Here is a 17551-nt window from a genome sequence, read left to right as displayed (position 1 = left end):
CTGGTTACTAGAGAGGGAGATGAAGAGGGTCTGATCCCTTTAGTCCCTAAAGTCTTTAGTCCTGAGCTGGCTCCCAAGGCAAACAGTGGTGCAGCCCTACCCGGCGTGGAAGGGCTTCAGACACAGCAGACCAAATTTGTGGTTTAAATGCTGAGCCAGCCCTAGGCTGTGTCCCTCTCTCTTCCGTTTCCTGGAGCTGTGAATCCCTCAAGTCCCCTTTAGGTGTAGCAGGTCCAGAGGCCTGAAAATTCAGAAGTATCTTTAGTGTGGGGGAGGGTACCAGCAGTAGCAACTGCTGGTTTTAACTCACAGTTTTGTTGTCGCAACTCTTCTCCTTTGTCCCTCTCTCTTCTGGGAGGTGTCCAGCTCTTGCCTTGTGTCCTAAAGCCTAGAAAAATTTTTTTCTAAGCTGTTTCAGCCTGTCCTCTAGCAATTTTTCTGGAAGAGAAGAGAGGTCCATGTCTTTCTAGTCAGTCATCTTCCTGGAAATCCTTCTGCCTTTTATAAATAGGCCTCATTTCTGTCTTTCTCTCCTGCTGATACCCTACATGGCCATAAAGGTTGCTTTTTCCAATAAATCGCACTTGGTCTTGCTATTTCCCTATTATTATATCTCTCTTGTTATAGCATCAGGTCTGAGCTTCTCAGCATGGTAGATGAGATCTTTTTTTTTAAGATTTATTTATTTATCCCCCCCCTCCTTTCCTCTCGCCCTGCTGTTTTTGCTCTTTATGTCGTCTTCTCTTCTCATTTTCTCTCCTCTAGGATTCACCAGGATTTGATCCTGGGGACCTCTGATATGGAGAGAGGTCCCCTGTCAATTGTGCCACCTCATTTCCTGGTTTCTGCTGCACTACACCTTGGCTCTCCCCTTGTTTTTCTTTTGATGTGTCATCCTATTGCTACGTGACTCACTTGCGTGGGCACTGGCTTGCCATGCAGGCGTGCTTTTTCTTCTTTTTCATCAGGAGGCCCCAGAGATTGAACCCGGGTCCTACCATATGGTAGGTGGAAGCTCTGTCTCTTGAGCTACATCTGCTTCTCAGATGAGATCTTATACAAGCTGATTTCTTGCTTCTGCAAGTCTGTCTCCTTTCCCTCTCCTCCTACCCCTGTTTTTGATGCCTTCTTAGATTCCAGACGTTATCGATGCTTAAGCCTCTGACACAACCTGTCCGAAAATGTAGCCGACAGTCAGAGCAGCACTTGTGCTTTCTGCAAAAGCTTCATGTGCATAAGTGATTGTGCCATGGCTTCTTTGTGTCTGTGCTGTTCCACATACCCAGAAAATGTCAGCACCTCCACTATTGTTGTGCAGGTTGTGCCGGTGTGCACAAGGCTCCACATTCACACTTCAGAAATTGTGGATTTACATATTTATTATGACAACTTTCAGGCAGATGGCAGTAAAATGTACATTTGTATATTATGACACATGTATTAGTCTGCCAAAGGGCTGCTGATGAAATATACCAGAAATTGGTTGGTTTTTATAAAGGGTCTTTATTTGGGGTAGGAGCTTACAGATACCATGCCGTAAAGCATAAGTTACTTCCCTCAACCAAGTCTATTTTCATATGTTGGAGCAAGTTGGCTACCAGCGTCTGCAAGGGTTCAGGCTTCCTGGGTTCCTCCCTTCCAGGTCTTGCTTCTCTCTGGGTTCAAGGTTCCTCTCTTCCCAGGGCTTGCTTCTTCCTGGGCTTAGGGTTCCTCTCTTCTTGGGGCTTGCTTCTCTTTCCTCTATAAGCTTACTTCCTGGGGATCCAACTTAAGGCTTTAGCATGAAACTCCAACATCAAAACTCTAACATGAAAAAACCTTAACTCTGTTCTTTGCCATGCCTTTTGCCTGTGAGTTCCCACCCATCAAGGGGTGGGGACTCAATGCCCTAATTACATCCCCAATCAAAGCCCTAATCATAACTTAATCATGCCCAGGTACACACTAGATTACAAACATAATCCAATATCTATTTTTGGAATTCATAATCATATCAAACTGCTACACTCCACCCTCTGAATTCCAAAAAGATATTACAATATTCAAAAAAACCTTAAATCAGTAACAATGCAAATACTAAATCATATCACAATCAACTTAAAGAAATACAGTTTGTCTTGGGGCAAAGACCTGTCTGCTATAGACCTTTGAAACTTTCAAAACTATTTGTTTTCAATACACAAATTGACAGACAAAGGATAAACATTTTCATTACAATAAAGAGAAATTGTGAGGGAAACATGAGTCATGGGTCCTCTACAGTTTAGTAAATCTGCAGGGCATCCTCCATTCGATTTCAGTCTGAGAGTCATTCTTTTTTTTTAAAAAGATTTATTTATTTATTATTTCTCTCCCCTCCCCCCCCACCCCAGTTGTCTGTTCTCTGTGTCCATTTGCTGCGTGTGCTTTGTCTGCTTCTGTTGTTGTCTGTGGCACCGGGAATCTGTGTCTCTTTCTGTTGTGTCATCTTGCTGCGTCAGTTCTGTGTGTGTGCGGCACCATTCCTGAGCAGGCTGCAGTTTCCTTTGCGCTGGGCGGCTCTCCTTATGGGGTGCACTCCTTGCACGTGGGGCTCTCGTATGCGGGGACACCCCTGTGTGGCACGGCACTCCTTGCGCGCATTAGCACTGCACATGGCCCAGCTCCACACGGGTCAGGGAGGCCTGGGGTTTGAACCGCGGCCCTCCCATGTGGTAGGCGGATGCCCTAACCACTGGGCCAAGTCGCTTCCCCGAGAGTCATTCTTAAGGTGATGGTTTATTCTCCTTGGGGCCTTATGGGAACCCACCCTTTCCACATGCTTGCCCAATGGCCATTTTCTTGGTTCCACCCTCCTTAAGCATCTGGGTGTCAAACAAGCTCCAGTTCTCACCCTCTGAGAGCATTGGGGTGATTGCCACAATCTCCCGATCTTTGGGTTAGAGTGTTAACCCCCCTAGTACTGTGATGTGAAGACAACATTCCCCCTAACCTTTGGCATAAAGGCTCAACCCTCTCAGAGCAATGAGTTGACCACCTGGCCTTCCCTAATCCATGGGGGACAGGTCTACCTCTCTTAGATCTGTGGGGTGCTGACCTTAACCACTCTAATTCTTGGGGAATGTGCTCCATCCTCCCTGGACCCTGGGGCAGCAAAACTCTCCCACATCATCGGGTGGGAACATCCACCCTCTTCAACTGCTGATGGAAACTCACCCTCTCTGTACACATGGGTGGTATGCCTTTCTTGGCCCAAGGTGATGTCTTAATTCCAGATCTTAGCTTCCATGGTTTTCCTCTTACAGCTGTTTCTCCTTCAGTCTTTCCTTTCCATGTCCCTTTTAGTCCAAGCTGACAGTGGTTTTGTTCATACAGTTCTGTCAAAGACCTTGTTGGTTTAGCATGCAGGAAGCAGGGGTCCAAGCCATCAGAGAGTAAGACTTTCCACAGATGTTTCCGAGATAACTGCATCTTTCATCCTGATTTACAAGTCCAAGTTTAGTTAAGTCCTCCAATGGGGAATTTTCATCTGGGAGCTTGATTTCCAGTGGCTTGGAATTTCCAGAATCAGTTTCTGTTTTCTTTGTGCCCAAGAGTTCAGTTCTCAGCATATCTCGTCTAGCATTTTGCTATAAGCTGTAAGCAGAAGCCAAGCCACATTCTCCTGGTTTACTTTGGAAATTTCTTCAGCTAAATGCCCAGACTTGCCATTTTCAAATTCTGCATTCCATAAAATGCTGGAAGTTAATCTTGCTAAGTTCTCTGCAACTTTAAAACATGGATTGCCTTTCCTTCAGTTTCCAATAATAGTTTCATCATTTACTTCTGAGGCATCATAAAGTCTTTTTAGCATCCATATTGCTATCAGCAGTCTCTTCAAAGCACTGTAGGTCTTTTCTTCCAAGCATCTCACAATTCCTCCAAAAAATACCCCTTTCTCACTTATAAAACCATTCCAGCATTTTGGTAATTGCAAAAGCACTTCCCCACTTCTCGGTACCAAATTTTGTATGGAAAGGAAACCTTTTTCTAACGCACAAGATTCCTTATGGGCTAAGAACATCCTCTGTTCTTATACCCTTATTTCTTTGGCACACAAACGTCCTCTCATCCACAAAAACCCAGCTAAACATCACTTCCTCATGATGCTTTTTTTGATGCTCCCCACAAGAGTTAGTCTTTTCACTGGGCTAAGACAGAATTGATGGTATGTGATCATCACATTATAATGTAATGAGTCTGTCTGCCCCACTGCACACTGAGCCCTTCAAGGACAGGGATAATTCTTTGATCCTCAGCACTAGCCCAACACCCAGCACATGGAGTATATGAATAAATATATCAAATATTTTATTGCTTAGCATGATTCAGGCACAGAGGTAAATACTTTACCCACATCTCATTTAAGTCTCACAACATCTTTGTGAGTCCTATCATCATCACGTTTTACAGGTAGGAAATTGAGACTTGGGAGATGAAGTCACTTGCCTCAAGATGAACTGCTGGTAAATGACAAGTGTGGTGGCGCTGGGGTGTGGCCCTGGAAGATTTGTTATGCTAGTGCAGGTGTTCTCTTAGCTATTCTCTTGCTTTTCTGTTTTGTCTCTCAGGATAATGATGCGGGTGTGCTGGTTGGTGAGACAGGACAACTGGCACCAGCGAATCAAACTGCCACATTTGGAAACAGTTGTGATTGGGCGTGGCCCAGAGACCAAGATCACTGATAAGAAATGTTCTCGACAGCAAGGTAAATGGAGATAGGAATATGGAGATTACACTTCTTGCATGCTGTTGATGGAAAGACTTCTGCCAAAACAAAACTCAGGGACTGAGCTCTCTTGGCCAATGTTTGGTTTAGCATGCAGGAAGCAGGGGTCCAAGCCATCAGAGAGTAAAACTTTCCACAGATGTTTCCGAGATAACTGCATCTTTCATCCTGATTTACAAGTCCAAGTTTAGTTAAATATAGTTAAATATCAGGTCATTCCTGATTCTGTCCTCCCAACATGGTAACATTCAGGGCAGGGTGAGGTGAGGGTAAGGGCCAGGCAAATCCCATCCTGTTACCATGGATGGTGGAACTGAGTCCTGCACCCTGCTTGTCCTGGAAGATTCCCCATTGGCAGCATGACAGATGAATTCTGAGGTCTCCAGGCTGAAACTGTGTCTGAGAAGTAAAGTAGGTTCCATTTTTTATGCATCACCTCACATAGAGGATGGTGTCTTTGTAAAACTGGCATTCAGCTCTTGAAATGTCTTTTTGGGAGTTTAATGAAGTGAAAATCCTTGTCCTTAGGAAGAAGTCTTACCATGTACCTTACTTTTTCCTGTAAACTCTGGTAATTGCACATGCTTACTGCTACTAGGCCTCCCACCTGCAGTGTGACCTTCCCTCCCCACCCTACCCCCGCCAGCAGTTTTTCTCAAGGATTCTAGACTTTGAGAGTTGAAATCTGCAGTACTGATTATGGTCTTTCCGTCATGAGTTAATCTAAATGGGAACAAAACCATTCTTGACTTGGGCTGGCTAGGCCCAAGATACAGAAGCAGATGCTGCCTCTTTCTCAGCACCCCTCCCCCAGAACCCGTCCAGCAACTGCGTGGGCATCTCTGCCTGTCTTCCCTGGTGAGCAGCTGTGGTATCTCTTCTTTGCTTCTGGTCTAACCCCAGACACTTTGTCCACTTATCTGAATGCAAGCATTTAATCTTCCCACATATGCTCAGACTGTTATAGCCCTGCCATCCTCTTTCCAGAACATTCCCTCCACTCCCCATACCCAAGCCAGGCTGAACTTCTGTTTTCCAGGAATGTATTTCTTTACCTTTTCTCTGTTTAAGGCATCTGATAGTTTTATATAGTTGTGGAAACCTAATTTAATCCTGAACCAAGAGCTTATGAAGAAAGTGGTTCCCTTTTTCTGGGTGCAGAGGCTCTGATACTGAATGATCCAGTGGAAAGATTCGAAGCCCTTATAAAGTGGTGGGATCTGGAGCCCCAGCCACTTACGTAATGGGCAATTGCTCAGAGGCCTTTGAGAAGGCATCTATCAGGTTGCCTCCTGTAGTGAGGATTTCCTTGTCTTAGAGAACACAGGAGCAAGTATACAGATCATCATGGCATTTGAATTTTAACTTTTTCTAATCTCTTTCAGTACAGTTGAAAGCAGAGTGTAACAAAGGATATGTCAAGGTAAAGCAGGTATGTATATTTGTAACTTGGATTTCCATTTTATACTTGATTTTTTTTTTTTTTGAGGTACTAGGGATTGAACCCAGGACCTCATACATGAGAATCAGGTGCTCAGATGTCTGAGCCACACCCTCTTCTCTTGAGAATTTTCTTATGCTATGAATTTGGAGTGTCTTTGCCAGCCAGTGAAGGCCTCTCTGTCCTGTGCAAAAAGGTGTCTCCTGTCTTTTGAAGATGTCTCCTGACAAATCTGAACTCAGGCAGTGCTGGAAAGTAGGGAAAGGATTGCTTCTGGCAGAGCAAGTAGGGGAGAGGGAGAGAATGCTTTCCTACCCTGACCATGGCTGGGGAGATGTGTCCTGGCCTCTTAGATTTCTAGTAGAAAGTATGGAACCTGGTAGCATAACCAGTGCTGTCATTCAGCCATGTTACGGATTGACAAGGAGTCTGTAGGCCAACTGGGTATTGTAACTCATTTATAAAACTATTTATGTGGGGAAAATGTATTCCAAACTTCCATAGCCAACTTGCAGATGAACTTCTGGGAATGACGAGTGGATCTTTTCTGCCATGTTGCCCATTGCCTAAAGCGGGAGCCTTTGTCATGTTCCTTTTCTGCTTCTGATTAGTTCTGGCAACTTGTCAATAAAAGATTTCCTTTTGCCTTCATTTATTCTGATGTTGTTACTATCTCAAAGCGTCCATGGTTTTCTGACTCATAGCGGTTATATAATGTTTTGGGAGATAGTTTATGAACCTGAAGAACTAGCAGTGAAATCATGGGGCCATGGAAGAATCCCAAAGAAGAATATTCATGTTCTTCTGGCAGAAGGGATTTGTGGCTTCTCAATTAATAGAATATATTCTTTCCTAGCTTGCAAAGGTAATATTACCAGGTTATCCATTTAACATTCTCTGCAGAGCACTGCCATTGGTAGATACCATAAAGAATGTAGAATGTAGAGAATGAGCCACTTGTCTACTGGTCAGGATGTTGTCTGGTTTACGAATTGATTAAATTCTCAGAGTTCAAGTATTTGCTATAATGAGTAAATACATGGCTCAGAAATGAGGTGCCCTTATTGTGTCTGTTAAGGTTTCTAAAAGATGTGAAGATGAAGCCCACTATAATGGTGAGTATTGTCTGGATAAATGTGGTAACACAAGGAAAGTCCCAGCACAGTGTCCAGCACATAACAGGCACCCCACATATGATAGCTGTTGTTATTTGTCTCCCTCAAGTTCGAGTCCAGGTCTCCCCACCCAGATATTTCTTGTACTCATTGCTGCAGTTGTCCCCACCATCCTTCCTATACCTATTTCCTCCTCTATTCTGTTCTGAATATCAGACACTCCTACCTTGTACTCTCTTTGCTTCTAGCCTTTCTGTTCAGTTTTCTCTCTTGGGAGTGAAAGTGGCTCAGACCTTTGCGTACTCACCTCTCATGTGGGAGGTCCTGGTTTTGGTTCTCCATGTCTCCTGAAGAAGACGAATAAACAGTGAGCAGACAGATGCAAGAACCATCTGGGGGAGGTGGGGGATAAATAAAAAGAAAGCAAATCTTTGGGGCACAGATGTAGCTCAAGTGGTTGAGTGCCTGCTTCCCATGTATGAGGTCCTAGGTTCAATTCCTGGTACCTCCTTAATAAAAACATTAAATAAATAAATAAAGACCTTGATACCACTTAAGCACCACTGGCAGGGAGGGGGAATATGGGAGGGCTGGGTCTGAAACCATGACTTGGTTAGAGTAAAGGAGGTTTTAAGGCACAGGCTCTGCATATAATTTAACTCCCTCTGCTCTTTCCATTTCATTTTCCAGAAGTGGGTTTAGTAGAGACAGTTCTGTTGTTGGAACAACAGTACAGTGTTAAGGTTTAGAAGGATGCTATTTCCTTCTCTATGTCAATGCGTAGCTTGAGTTTATTGGCATAGTATAGTAGTTAAGAACTTAGAGCTCAGGCTTTGGAAGCAGATGGGTTTGATTTCTCTCTTTGCCACTTATTCTTCATGTGACTTGGGTAACTGACTTTACTTCTCTGAGCTTCAGTCTCCCAACTGTATATATAACAAGGGGATAATAAAACTTTCTTTTCAGAGTTGGTTTTGAACATTGAGGAGGTAACATATGTGAATATTTGCCATGTTGCCTGGCACATAGTAAATGGGTAACATAGTAGCAGATATATTATTAATGGTACCTTTTTTTTTTTGATGTGTCTGGTTGGGGATCAAACCCGGAACCTCATATGGTAAGCTAGTGCTCAAGCACTGAGCCACATCACCTCCCCTGAGTTGGTTTTTCTGTTTGTTTTGCTTGTTGTTTTTGATTTTTTTATGTTCTTAGGAGGCACTGGGAACTGAACCCGGGACCTCCCATGTGGGAAGCAGATGCTCAGTGCGTGAGCCACATCCGTTCCCTTAATGGTATTATTGTTATTATTATAATTCTTTTCTGATATTTATCCCATAGGTAGGGGTCAATCCCACCAGTATTGACTCGGTCATAATTGGGAAGGACCAAGAGGTGAAACTGCAGCCTGGCCAGGTTCTCCACATGGTGAATGAACTTTATCCATATATTGTAGAGTTTGAGGAAGAGACAAAGAGTCCTGGCCTGGAAACACACAGCAAGAGAAAGAGGTCAGGTGACAGTGATTCTACAGAAATGGGTGTTGCCCAGGAAGCTAAGCCAGAGACGGGACTAGAACCTGCGAGCAACTCTAGCCAATACTCTGTGCCCCCAAAGGAGGGGGAAGGTGCATCTCCCAAAAAGGTGAAGGTGGGGTGCTTGACAGATGATGTGAAGATTAAATGAGCTATAACGAGTGATTAAATAATATATTGTAAAGTTTAGACATGAGTAAGGGGTTATTAACCATGATCAAAGAGTCCTTGTTTGTGGAATGACGATCACTTGGGTGGATGTGCCTTTAATTTTCTCTTGAATTCCTGAGGTAAGCCACTTGAAGGCAGAGTGATAATGGCAGTGTACTTAACGATGAACCATTAAAAATGGGTTATTCATTTGTATATAATGGGTTAACATTGGAACACTTTTCATAGATCATGTAATTCACATCCTGATGTCAAAATGGTCACTTAGTCAGGTTGTAGATGGAGTGTTAGTAGGCAAAGAAGACTCCATTTACATTCTGTGACATTTCCAGCCTCTGTCTAGACATCCAGCTCTGAGTGCAAGAGAAAGGGGAGGGCTTATGCTCCCAAAAGGCAGTAGATTAAAGCAAAGAAGTCTAGTTTAATTCTCAAAAACTAATCTTATTTCCAAGATATTTTGGACTTTGCTGTCACCTCCTACATATTGATTACTGACAAAATTTAACTATTGACATTTCTAATATACATTGCCCTTTTTATATTTTAGAAATCATTAGGTCATTGGAGTCAAGGATTGAAGGTTTCTATGCAGGATCCCAAAATGCAGGTGAGAATAAAATTTTGGGATTGAAATATATTTCATGTTCTAAATGACCATTCCACAGAAGTCTTTTAACTGCAAATGATATCAAAGGAGATTAGTCCTCCTGTTTAGTTTGCCAAAGGGCTGCCTTTGCAAAGTATCAGAAATGGGTTGGCGTTTATAAAAGGCATTTATTTGGGGTAAAAGCTAAAATTCCAAGGCTGTGAGAAACCTACATCAGGGCACAATGAGAGGTGCTTTCTCACCGAAGTCAGCTACCACATGGCAAAGCATTATGGCCACTGATATCAGCCGAGGTCTCTGCCTTTCTGCAGCTGTATGCAAACCTGGCCTAGGGCTTGTTTCTCATTTGGCCTCCTCTCTCTCTGGGCCTCAGCTCTTTGAGCCTATCAGGGGCTTCTCTCTTTGTAGCTCAGCTGTGGACAAAACCTCTCTCACATGACAGGATCAAATATGGTGGCTTCTTTTTTCCTGTGTCTGTGTGTCTGTATCTGTGTCTCCGTTTTCATCAGAGCCAGCAAAGGGGCTGAGACTCAAGTGGGCTCCTGCCTCACTGAGGTAGTCCAATCAAAAGCCCTAAAGCGATCTTTTCTCATTCTTTCTCTTTTTTTTAGGAGGTACTAGGGATTGAACCCAGGACTTCATACATGGGAACAGGTGCTCAACCTCTGAGCTACACCTGCTCCCCCAAAAGAGATTTTCTCAAGTAATCTAATCAGAGAACTTCAACTTGGGAAGCAGATGTAGCTCAACTGTTAGAGCGTCTGTCTACCATTTGGAGGGTCCAGGGTTCGATCCTCAGGACCTCCTGACCCATGTGGTAAGCTGGCCCACTCACTGTGCTGCTGTACGCAAGGAGTGCGGTGCCATGCAGGAGCGCCCCCGTGTAGGGGTGCCCCACGTGTAACGAGTGTGCCCCACAAGGAGAGCTGCCCCATGTGAAAAAAGTGCAGCCTGCCCAGCAGTCGCACCACACACATGAAGAGCTGACACAGCAAGATGATGCAACAAAAAAGAGACACAGTTTCCCAGTGCTGCCAGATAATGCAAGCAGATGCAGAAGAACACACAGTGAATGGACAGAGAGAGCAGACAACAGAGGGGGAGGATGGAGACAGAAATAAATCTTTAAAAACAAAAAACAAAAAAACCCAAAGAACTTCAACTGAATTTAATGCAATCAAAGAGTATCGTACCCACAGGAATATTAGTTTTTTTGTTGTTATTGTTAATTCTTTTTTAGGAATATTAGTTTTAAAACATCTTTCTTTTTTGGGGGATTCATAAAATAATCTCAAACTGCCATACATCTTGAATGACATTTGTTTTATTTGGATTTTTTGTGGGAACAAGTCACTTTTTCCCATTGGCAGTAAAGATAGCAAATGGAATTCTTTGGAGAGCAGTTAAGTCCTTTAAATGAATGTCTTCTCTGCCTTTCCCCTCTGAAATGTCAGCATACTGCTGAGGGAAGTTCTGTTAACATATAGTGTGGTCCCTTTCAAGGCAGCTTTAGATAATGTATTATTATTATTATTTTGCCTTTTTAAAAAGTTTTCTTAAAGGTCTTTACAGAGCAACATCCAGTCTCCAGATACAGCTGTCAAGAAAACCAGTGGGGACTGGTTGGGGCATGGCAGGTGGCTCTGGCTTCCCACCCTTCTGCTCTGAAATGGAAATGGTGGATGGGATCTCATCTTTGGGTTCCATGATGCTCATATGGTCAGGCAGGGGCTTTTTAGGACCAGTCTGACCACTTGGGCCCTGGGGCAGCGTGATCTTCACTTTGATGCCCAGCACACTCTTTCTGAGCAGCACATGGTGCACAGCAGTATCAACATAGTAGTTGACAAGGTCCCCGCTGTGGATCATTAGGCCATCCACAAACTTCATGGATTTAGCCCTCTGTTCTCACAGTTTCCCTGACAGCATGACCTCGCAGCCCTTGGCTCTACTCTCCATGATGAATTGCAGAACACCATAGCAGGCCCTCCGCATAGCAAGCCTTCCTAGGAGTTTGTAATGCAGAGACTCTGCCTGGGCAATGGCACATAGACTTTTTGTGGCCACCTTTTCAGCATAAAGCTCTCTGCTGCCCTTGGGGAAGCCAAACCTCTTCTGAACTACAGCTGTCAATTCCCGGACCTGCCAGCCTTTCTCACCAAAACATTCTGGGTCCTGGTGGCCAGAATAATGATTTCTGTCTGGTTGGTGTAACTTGAATCTCACCTCCAGAGCCATCTTCAGCTAGTTCCCGAGTGAGAAACTTAAACTTGTTCAGTTCCGCTTTGAAGATGCCATCAGCGGCAAACTTCCTCTTGGAAATTCGCAGTACCATCTTGCCGCTGTGTGCAGCCCAAAGGAAAGGTGTACAGTATTATCTGAGGTTGTTGGGCTGCCCTGAGAGTAATAGGCATCATCCTGGGAATGATGTTTTTGAGTTTTTCTTAAATTACATCCTGGGTTGACAAGAGGCCAGGTCTGATAGGGCTTCACTGAATATGTACATGCGTCACTTGGACTGCCATTGGAGTAGAGAACGGTACATTTGAATTTACGCCTGCATAGATTTTACATCTGATCCATGGGAACTATTTTGATTTCTACATCTTCTGTTTATTCTGTATAGTATGGTAATTGAGAGCACTGATTCTGGAGTCATCCACATCTGGATTTGAATTCTTGATTTCCCACTTAGTAACTGACTTTGCTTAAGACACTAACCCTGTGTCTCAGTGCACCCATCTGTAAAAATTGGCATGGTAAAATCTTTTGCACAAGATTGTGGTGAGGATTAAGTGAATTCATGGATATGATAGCACCTGGCACATTGAAACTGCTTGGTATTAAATAGATGCCCGTTTCCTTCTCTTGTGCCCCGATGCTAGGTTTACAAAGATGAGCAGGTTGTGGTGATTAAGGATAAGTACCCCAAGGCCCGTCATCACTGGCTGGTCTTACCATGGACATCCATTTCCAGTCTGAAGGCTGTGACCCGGGAGCACCTTGAACTCCTCCAACATATGCACACCGTGGGGGAAAAGGTGATTGCAGATTTTGCTGGCTCCAGCAAACTTCGCTTCCGATTGGGCTACCATGCCATCCCTAGCATGAGGTAAGCCTTGTGGGTATTGCTGGTGCCTCCTGGTTCTGGTGGACACAGATGGATTCAGCTGGGACCTGCTGAGTGTGCTGTTAGTGCTGAGGCCCAGGGGAGGAAGGAGGCTCTTGTCAAGGCAGGTGGGCTGAAGCTTCTGCCTCTCTTGACTTGCTTGCAAGCCTGGAATTTCTACTTCTGCTTGTAATTCAATCACTTATGTTATTTTTTCCTCTCAGTTTAAACCTTTGAGGGTCTAACATATGAACTAGATGAGATAGCTGCATTACCCTCAAATGAGGAATTGTGCTCAGTGACTTTTCTCAGAAGTTTCAAAAGGATCTGTAACTCCAAAATGGTTAAGGACCACTGCTTGAAGGAAATAAACATCATAGACTTTGGTAATGATAGCTTAGTAGATGTAAGATTTAAAATAAAATGGAGAAAAGTGTAGAATCTGTTTTCCTTTGGCTCATATCTTGAGGGGATTTGGAAAAGAATGATAATTCTTCTTAAGGAATGCAATCCAGGCAGATCTCTACAGTTTTTTGAACCAAGCAGCAGCAAGATACTTGGGCTAATTGGATTCCAGATTTTTACCTTGATTATTTCTTTAACCTTACCAACATTCTCACATTTTATTTAACTGAATAATTATGACTTAAACTACTGGCTGCCTTAACAAAAAGGAAATTAAAAAAAAAAAAGATTTATTTTATTTTCCCCCTCATCCCCCATGTTGTCTGTTCTCTGTGTCCATTTGTTGTGTGTTCTTCTGTGTCTGCTTGTATTCTCATTATGCAGCTCTGGAAACTGATCCTCGGACCTTCTGGAGTGGCAGGAGGCAATTACTCTCTTGAACCACCTCAGCTCCCTGTTATGCTATGTCTTCTTATTTTCTTTCCTCTGTGTCTCCTGTTGTGTTGTCTTGCTGCATCAGCTCTCTGCATCCACCGGCACTCCTGTGAGGGGCGGCTTTCCTGCGCTGGGTGGCATTCCTATGCAGGGCGGCACTCCTGTGTGGGGCAGCATTTCCATGTGGGCCGGTGCTCTGCGTGGGCCAACTCACCGTGTGGGCCAGCTTGCCTTCACCAGGAGGCCCTGGGCACTGAACTCTGGACCTCCTATATGGTAGACGGGAGCCCAATGGGTTGAGCTACATACATTTCCCAAAAAGGGGACTTTTATGCCACATTTTTTTCCTCATCAATACTCTCTTTTAAATTGAGGCATAGCTTAACAACCAACAAAAAATGCATAAGATGTTTAGTTTGATCAGTTTTGGCATATGTATATAGCCATGTGATTATCATTTTGATCAAGATATAGGACAGTTGCATCATCTCATCCCAGAAATTCCCTAGTATCCCTTTCCAGTCAGTTCTCCTCTCACCCCCAAAGCACTGTTCTGACTTCTTTCATCATAGATTAGTGTCGTCTGTTCTAGAACTTCATACAAATGGAACCATACAATTTGTACTCTTTTGTGTCTGACTTTTCTTGTTCTTTTTTGAAATTATTTTGAGATTTACACATATTGTTTATATCATGGACATACTTTTTTTTTTTTCCTATTTGAGTAAATACTTAGAAGTGGAATTTCTGGGTCATCGGTATGTTGTACCTCATTAAAAAAAAATAATTGTTAAAACTTTATTCAAAATTTTAGGAGAAAAAACCACCTATAATCCTATTCTCCTAACACAGCAGAGCCCATGATTAACAGCCCTTGACCACTGAACCCTTTTCACATAGTAATGTTGATGTCTAAACTTTTTCATGTAATGAATGCTGTTGTGCTCAGAATGTTAAAAGCAAGAGCTGTAACAGGTGTGGCTGGAAAGCAAAATGAGTAATAAGTAAAGTTGCCACTTATATGCCAACCCCTTTTGTGATCACTCTATGGTGTAATTTTGAATAAATAGACATTATAAAAGGAAAGGTAATAAACTAAGATGATATTTCTATTGCAAAGATAATATATTTTCATTTTAGAGAATTTAAAAAAGAGAGAAGTATGAATCAGAACAAAGATCTTCTGTTATACTACCACTAAACTGTAAACCTTATTCAAAGTCCACCAGGTTTTCCCCTAATGCCCTTTTTTCTGCTCCAAGATCCAATCCAGGATCCCACATTTCATTTATTTGTTGTGTCTCTTTAGGCTCCCCAATCTGTGACAGTTCCTTCTTTTCTGGTTTTCATGACATTGACACTTTTTGATTTGTAGGAAGTCTCTCAATGGGTTTGTCTGATGTTTTTTCATAATTAGATTGAGGTTATGTATTTTTTTTTTCTTGACCCAAATCCCACAGAAGTGATATTTCCTTCTCAGTGTGTCATTTTAATGGTGCGTGATGTAGATCTGGCATATTGCTGTGAGGTTCCCTTGATCACTTGGTTAAGGTGGCATTTGCTGAATTTCCCCATTCAAAGTCACTCTTTTCCCCTTTGTAATTGATAAATATCTTGGGGAGATATTTTGAGACTATGCTACTATTCTGTTTCTCCTTAAGCTTTTATTCAATGATTTTAGCATCTATAGGTGGATCTTCCCTACAACAGTTATTACTATGGTGTTTACCTAGTGATGATTTTGTATTTCCCTCTTTCCTTCTAATTTATTAATCTGAATTCTTCTGTATGGAAAAGCTATTCCTTCTTTGTTCAATTATCAGTGTGGACTTGTGGATATTTATTTTGTTCTATAGATTATAATTCAATACTATCATTTTTTATCTTATTGCTCAAATCTTTCCAGCTTTGCCACTTGAAACTCTTTCAGGTTGATTCCTTGGTCCTTTGACATGCCCTCAACATTTTTGAGTCCTTCCTTATTGTCTGGCCCCTCAAATATGTTCTGAGCTCATCTTGTATTTTTCTTGTCCCAGCCCTGGAATGAACCAGTTTTCCAAGGAGCCCTCATTCCTTTTTTTTTTTAGATTTATAAACCAAGCCCTGGGGCTAGGTTTCTGTAATGAGAGTAGTTGATTTCAGGGTGTCATGGCTCCTCGGCATTCTCAGTGGACAGAGGTAGGAAATATATAGATAGATATACATATATTTATGTGTGTGTGTGCATATATATATATATATATATATATGATAGGTAAATACAGAAGAAATATTTTATCTGTCTCCTGAGTTCATACTGATTCCTCTGATTCTAACCCAATACCACAAGGTTCACTCTAGTCTTCTCCCTTTCCTTTTTGTAGCTTCTTTCTCCAATAGTGAGTAAGCTGGGTAATACTAGCTACCATAAGTTCACTTATTTGTTCAATCCTCGCATATGTGCAAAATTGCCAATTATACCTCTCGTAGAAAGACACTAACTAGAGTGCAGTATTTGTGTACAGTTTCTTTTGTCTTTAGCCTTATGGTATCCAGTCAAAATACTGTTTCAAAAAGTGTCTTCGGTGAGTTATTTTCTTCCCCACCCCTCTTCAGTGTGGTTCTGAATACAGTTAGGTTTATTTGTTACTGTTTCTGTTCCATTTTGGATTCCTCCTTCATCCTGGTTGATTTTGATTACTCTGGGGGAGTGTGAAAGAGTACTATGATTCTAAGAGTTATAGCTATACAAAAAATAATACTGTTTGGTTTCACAAGTCCAAAACAGAACTCTTGATTTTCTTCCCTAAACTGGCTTTTCCCCCAACGTTCTCCATCTTGGTAAAGTAGCACACCCAGTGTTTTAGGCTCCAAACCCACATCCCTTAGTAAGTTCTGTTGGCTCTATTCCAAAAACTATTCAGAGATGGACTGCTCCTCATCTCAGCAGCTATACAGTTCCAGACTAAGCCAAGATCATTTCTGGCCTGGATTGCTGCAGCGACCTGACTGGTCTCCCTGTCTTCATTGCTACTGCAGTCCTTTCTCACTGCAGTCTTTTCTCCACCCAGCAGTGAGAGTGATCCTTTTACAAGTAAACATAAGATCATAGCAGTGTCCTGCCTAAAGTCCTTTGGTAACTCCTTAAAATGCTCACCCCTTGCTAGCTTAGAAGACCCTTTATGATCATGCCCCTTCCCACTCTCTGACCTTGTCTCCATCCATTCTCTTCTTTAGTCACTATGCTCTGGCCACATTACTTTCTTCCCTTCCTTGGTTGCACCAAGTTCTTTCTTATCTTAGGGACTTTGCACCTGCCTTGTCTACTCCCTGAGACCCTTTTCCCCCAGAATAATTGCCTGCTGGAATTATTGCCTGGGTGAGGCCTTCCCTAAGCATCCTTATAATTTAAAGAGGCAAGTCTACCCTAGGTACTCTCTCTTCCATTCCCCTCTTTTAATTTTTCTTAGCAATGATAACTCTTTGAATTTTCTGTGCTTGTCTCTTTATTTGTTTATTATCTGTCTCCCCCCATTGGAATATCTCTTGAATAAGGTCAGGGGCTTTTTCCATCTTGCTCACTGCTAAATTCTCAGTGCCTAGAACAATGCTTGGCATCTAGCAGGTACTTAATAAGCATTAAATTTTGTTAAGTGAGTGAATGAATGACTAGAACTAAATGGACACATTATCCATACTTTACATACCTGTAATTCTACTGTTTGTGATTTTGATTCTGCCATTATTTATAATGGGTTTAATTGTCAACTTTTTTTTCTTTCAACTAGCCATGTACACCTTCATGTGATCAGCCAGGATTTTGATTCTCCTTGCCTTAAAAACAAAAAACATTGGAATTCTTTCAATACAGAATACTTCTTAGAGTCACAAGGTAAACAGTGAATCTTCTTTGGTTTTCATGTTTGTTTTATTTTCTTATACTTTGATTCAGTTGTTTCCCTAAAAAATAACATGGCCCCCAAAACCCGTGTACAACACCATCTTTT

General features: G+C 42.4%; 1 protein-coding gene and 1 pseudogene across 11 annotated transcripts in view; one reads left to right on the top strand and one right to left on the bottom strand.

The window, feature by feature from the left end:
- APTX (aprataxin) overlaps positions 1-17551 on the top strand; it is a 29014-nt gene that overhangs the window by 8982 nt on the left and 2481 nt on the right. For 2 of the 11 annotated variants that reach the window (XM_071216813.1, XM_071216811.1), the window contains exons 2-8: positions 4590-4726; positions 6133-6179; positions 7267-7303; positions 8760-8953; positions 9557-9616; positions 12502-12728; positions 17333-17436. In XM_071216813.1, the coding sequence (XP_071072914.1) occupies positions 4594-4726; positions 6133-6179; positions 7267-7303; positions 8760-8953; positions 9557-9616; positions 12502-12728; positions 17333-17436 (802 nt within the window). In that variant the 5' untranslated portion in view covers positions 4590-4593. Of the gene's footprint in view, positions 1-4589; positions 4727-6132; positions 6180-7266; positions 7304-8644; positions 8954-9556; positions 9617-12501; positions 12729-17332; positions 17437-17551 lie in introns of those variants that run through there. The other 9 variants (XM_058301977.1, XM_023584568.3, XM_071216812.1 and 6 more) reach the window with 6 other exon arrangements.
- Positions 11117-11951, bottom strand: LOC139439503 (small ribosomal subunit protein uS3-like; annotated as a pseudogene).

The sequence above is a fragment of the Dasypus novemcinctus genome, chromosome 8 (genome assembly GCF_030445035.2).
Source record: "Dasypus novemcinctus isolate mDasNov1 chromosome 8, mDasNov1.1.hap2, whole genome shotgun sequence".
Taxonomy (NCBI): domain Eukaryota; kingdom Metazoa; phylum Chordata; class Mammalia; order Cingulata; family Dasypodidae; genus Dasypus; species Dasypus novemcinctus.
The sequence above is the reverse complement of the archived record's forward strand: the minus strand, read 5'-3'. Positions and strand labels throughout refer to the sequence as shown.